The following is a 5,000-nucleotide window of genomic DNA, read 5'->3' on the forward strand; positions in this document are numbered from 1 at the left end:
AACAGGAGCACGGGGGGGTGCCGCCACCCGACAACGGTTCCCTTAGCGGGGCAACAGCAGGACGGGACCGCCCGGGCTGGGGGACTCGGCCCCTTCGCCCGGGGAACCCATCCCAGCGTGCGAGAAAAGTGCCACCGACCGTGCCCACGGGGCCACCGGCTTTCACCCGCCACGCGGCAGTCGGCTTCCCCTCCGGCAAAAAAAAAAAAAAAAAAAAAAGCCGGGCGGGGACGGCACGATAAAAAGGCACATGGCGCGCGCGTTCGGCAACGGACCCGTGCTAACCACAGGGGCCGCGGGCCCGGGCCGAGGGGCGACCCACCGGCATCTCGCCCCTCTCTCTCTCGCTCTCTCTCTCTGCACACCTTGGCTTGCGTGGCCCGCGCACCTTTGTCGCGCGGCTTCTCGGGTGCCGCGGCTTAAGGCCGCCGGAAAGGGGGGGGGGGGGGGGACCGTCAACGACGGCCGGCCGGGCAGCCCCCACTCCGCCCGCACGCCGGCTCGCTAACAAAAAAAAAAAGGCAACGTGAACGGACCCCCGGTGGAAACCCAGCCTGCCCTGGCGGAAGCGGCTCAGCCGCACCACCCGCAAAGCGAGGTAGGACGAGGCGCCGCCGCCTCGCCCTCGACATGCCGGGGGGCTCTCTGTCGGGCTCCGGGTCCGTGCTAGGGCAAGGCCGGCCACCGCGGCCGGCCTCTGCCCCTGGAAAAATCCGCCCGCTACGCGGGTCCCCGGCTTAAGGCCGAGGAAGGGGGACAACGCCGAAACAAAAAAAAAAAAAAAAAAAAAAAAAAAAACCACAGGCCGGGGACGGCGGTGGCGCCACCCCGGCTCATCGGGCGACTGCCGTCGCCGAGCCCCTCAAGCGACGCAGCAGGCCGAGGCCAGGCCGCGCGTCCCACTGCGCGTCCCCCGCCGCCCTTCCGACACGGACACGCTGGCAAACAGGTCGGGAGCGGGGGACGGGACGCCGCCACCTCGGCCGAGCGGGCCATCCTCGGGGCTCTTGGAGCAAGGGCCAGGAAAAACCCCAGCCGCGTCCACCCTCCGACTGCCGGGGGGGGGAAATAAAACAAAATAGAAAAAAATTAAAAAGCGCCCGCCGAGCGGGGCCCCGGCTTAAGGCCGAGCCACACACAAGGGACGAGGCGCCGCCGCCTCGCCCGCCACCGGGCCGGGCCGGAGCAGGACACGCTCACGGCTTTTCTCCACCTCACCTCGGCCAGCGAGGGGCTCTCACACGGCTTTTCGACTCTCTCTCTCGGCTCCGCGGGGACCGGCCCCTTTCCCCCGGCTCGCCCTCGGTCTCTTCTCTCTCGGCTCCGCGGGGACCGGCCCCTTTCCCCCGGCTCGCCCTCGGTCTCTTCTCTCTCGGCTCCGCGGGGACCGGCCCCTTTCCCCCGGCTCGCCCTCGGTCTCTTCTCTCTCGGCTCCGCGGGGACCGGCCCCTTTCCCCCGGCTCGCCCTCGGTCTCTTCTCTCTCGGCTCCGCGGGGACCGGCCCCTTTCCCCCGGCTCGCCCTCGGTCTCTTCTCTCTCGGCTCCGCGGGGACCGGCCCCTTTCCCCCGGCTCGCCCTCGGTCTCTTCTCTCTCGGCTCCGCGGGGACCGGCCCCTTTCGGGCTCCACACACGTCTCTCTCGCGCCCCACGATCGGTCGCACCACATCTCTCTCCCTCGGGGCCCTCCACACTGCGCCAAACCTCGCTGGGGCAACCACGGACGGAACCGGGAACAAAGCCACGCGACTCGTTCCTCGGTTAGGCGGCGTGCTCTCCAACCCTGGCGCCACCGGCACGCGCGGCCAATCCAGCCCACCGCCATCGGACACAGGCGCGGAGAACCCTGCCTGCGGGGACGCGGCCCGTCACCTCGCTCCCATAGTACGGACAGATAAGTCCAAGGCCGCCGGCGCCTCCAAGAGGACCGATGAAAATCGACCGGGAAGGAGCGCCGCCGCAGGCCGCCTCCTAGCATGACGTAGCGGGAGGCGGCCGAAAACAGCGACCCCTTGGTGAACTTCCGGAGCCGGCTGAGACAACAGGTCTACCCGGCGCCGGCCGAAATGTGACCAAGTCCCTTCGGAACGAGGTAGACCTGTTGTCATCCGTCAGCGCCCGCCGCCCGGGGACCGCGCCGAGCCTGGGCGGGCGCGGAGCCGGGGTAGACCTGGTGTCTCCCGGGGAGCCGGGGTAGACCTGGCGTCCTCTCCGGCGCCGGGATAGACCTGGTGTCCGTTCCCGAAGCCGGGGTAGACCTGGTGTCCCCTCCCGAAGCCGGGGGTAGACCTGTTGGCTCCCTTCCCGAAGACGGGGTAGACCTGGTGTCCCCTCCCGAAGCCGGGGTAGACCTGTTGTCCCCTCCCGAAGCCGGGGTAGTACCTGGTGGCCCCTCCCGAAGCCGGGGGTAGACCTGTTGGCTCCCTTCCCGAAGACGGGGTAGACCTGGTGTCCCCTCCCGAAGCCGGGGTAGACCTGTTGGCTCCCCGAAGCCGGGGGTAGACCTGGTGTCCCCTCCCGAAGCCGGGGTAGACCTGTTGGCTGCCCTCCCGGAACCGGGGTAGACCTGGTGTCCCCTCCCGGAGCCGGGGTAGACCTGTTGGCTCCCCGAAGCCGGGGTAGACCTGTTGGCTGCCCTCCCGAAGCCGGGGTAGACCTGTTGGCTGCCCTCCCGAAGCCGGGGTAGACCTGGTGTCCCCTCCCGAAGCCGGGGGTAGACCTGTTGGCTGCCCTCCCGAAGCCGGGGTAGACCTGGTGTCCCCTCCCGAAGCCGGGGGTAGACCTGGTGTCCTTGCAGAGCTAGGGTAGACCTGTTGTTCTCCGCTCGCCGCCCGGGGTTCGGGCGCCTCGCTGACCCCGCCAAGCCTGCACAGCCGGGGGCAGCTCACGGCCTCGTAACGCCCCGGAGCCGGACGGCTCTATCAGCCCTGTCCCACTCAATGAAGCCCCCTTCCCCGCCCCCCCCCCCCCCCCCCCCCCCCATTTCTAAGACCAATTCATATTTTCGAGGTTTTGGGGTTTTTGGAGGCTTTTTTTTTTTTGGTGGGCGTTGTGGGGGTGGTTTTTGGTTTTGGGTTTTGTTGGTTGTTTTTGTTTTTGTGTTTTTTTTTTTTTTTTTTTTTTTTGGGTTTTTTTTTTTTTTTTTTGGTTGGGTTTGGTTTTGTTTGGTTTTGTTTGGTTTTGTTTGGTTGGGGCTTTTTCTCTTTTGGATTTTTTTCTTGGGGGGGGGTTTTGTGTGTGGGGGGTTTTCTGGTTGGTATTGTTGTTGTTGTTTTTCCTTTGCTTTGCCTTGCCTTGCTTTGCTTTGCTTTGCTTTGCTTTGCTTTGCTTTTGTTTGATGCTAGATCTCGGGGCTTTTTGGGGGGGGAGTGGGCGTGGGGCTTGTGGCTTGTGGTTCGGTTGGTGGGCTGGTGGGGGCTTTTTTTGGTGTTTCTTTGGGGGGCTTTTATTGTTGGGTTTGGTTTTGGTTCCCCCCCCCGGGGTTGGTTTGGTGGGGTTTTGTTTGTTTTGTTTTTTTCCGTCTGTTTGTTTTTTTCTTTTGTCGTTTGTTTGGTTTGGTTTTGGCTTTTCTTGGGTTTCTGCCCGCCCCCCCCACGCCGCGACTCGGCTCGACCCGCCCCGCCCCGCCCACCGGGAGAGGAGGCGGCGGCGGCGGCGGCGGCGGCGGGGCAGCCGCCGCCGGCACACGGGCGGCCGCTTTCGGACGGGTTCTTTCACGGTCCGCAGAGGTCTTCAGCACTCGGCGTGGCTCTGGGGGGCCGCGGGGGCTCGGTGGCGAGGCGCCCGTGGCCGGCACCACGAAGCCGCCGGCCCTTGTCCGCACAGAGAGCGACAGACAGACACGGGGACACACACCCGCTCCACGCACTCACATCCCGATGCCGCTCTCTCAGAGCACCACACCGCCCCCCCCCGCCCATAGGCACGCGCCCTCTCGCGTGCCCTCTCTCCCCGTCCCCGTCCCCGTCCCCGTCCCCGCGCCTGCCCTGGTCCCTGCCCTGGTCCCTGCCCTGCCTGTCGCGGCCGCCCCCCCGGCCAGCCACGACGGTTGGGGGGCCGCCCCGCCCTGCCCCCCTCAGACTCCCTGCTGCCGCCTGCAGACTTTCCTCGCCTCCGCCCAATGACGGTTGGGGCCGCCCCGCCCTCACCCCCCCTCCCCCCCAGACTCCCTGCTGCCGCCTGCAGACTTTCCCGGCCTCCGCCCAATGACGGTTGGGGCCGCCCCGCCCTCCCCCCCTCAGACGCCCTGGCGCCACCTTCAGACTTTTCAAGCCCTCTCCCCCCCCACCCCGGGCTCCCATCGGCCTGTTTGCACAGCGGCAGCGGCAGCGGCAGCGGCAGCGGCAGCGGCAGCGGCAGCGGCGGGCGGGCGGGCGGGCGGGCGAGGAGCCGGCCGACACCGAGGCAGCCGGGAGGTTCGGCCAGCAGGGCGAGAGCCTGCTGCAGAGGCGGGGCGGGGCGGGCGGGCGGTGGCGGGATGCCTAGCGCACCGTCCCTTTCTCCGGGAAACTTTCTGTTCGTCTCTCGCCGAGCCTTTTGGTTTGATGGCGTTCCTTCCTTCCCTCCCGCTCACCCCTGGCCCCGGCCCAGCCCGCGGCAGGACGGCAGCGGGGAGAGCGGCCGAAGGGAGCGAGCGATGCGGCAATCGAGCCGGGAGCCGGGCCGCCGTCGCTCGGGCCACGGGGGCGGCGGCAGTGCCGCCGGCGCCCAAAGGCTCTCTCCTTCCCTTTCGGTCGGGGCAGCGGGAGGCGGGCAGGCTGTCTGCGGGGGTGGGGGGGGGGGGGGGTGGGGGGGGGGGGGGGGGAGGTGGGGGGGGGGGGGGCGGGCGTGCGTCCGGCTGGCGGCGAAAGTCGGCCGCCTTCGCCTCCCGGCTTTCGGGAGGAAAGGGCGCGTGCGAGCCGCTGCGCGCGCCCCCTGGAGCGGGCACGAGCCTGCCGGTCGTGCGGGCCGCCCGCCTCGCACGGGCTCGCGGGCCCGGGCCGCGGGGGTGCTGCGCGTCCGA

At 68.5% G+C, this 5,000-nt stretch overlaps 1 protein-coding gene across 1 annotated transcript in view; it reads left to right on the forward strand.

Annotated features, from left to right (window-relative positions):
- The first annotated feature begins 4,542 nt into the window (after positions 1 to 4,542).
- Positions 4,543 to 5,000, forward strand: part of LOC135291954 (collagen alpha-1(I) chain-like) — a 1,909-nt gene continuing 1,451 nt past the window's right edge. Inside the window, exon 1 of the mRNA XM_064406197.1 lies at positions 4,543 to 5,000. This exon is cut by the window's right edge and continues 109 nt beyond it. Coding sequence (XP_064262267.1) covers positions 4,543 to 5,000 — 458 coding nt within the window.

Source organism: Passer domesticus, unplaced genomic scaffold (assembly GCF_036417665.1).
Source record: "Passer domesticus isolate bPasDom1 unplaced genomic scaffold, bPasDom1.hap1 HAP1_SCAFFOLD_164, whole genome shotgun sequence".
Classification (NCBI taxonomy): domain Eukaryota; kingdom Metazoa; phylum Chordata; class Aves; order Passeriformes; family Passeridae; genus Passer; species Passer domesticus.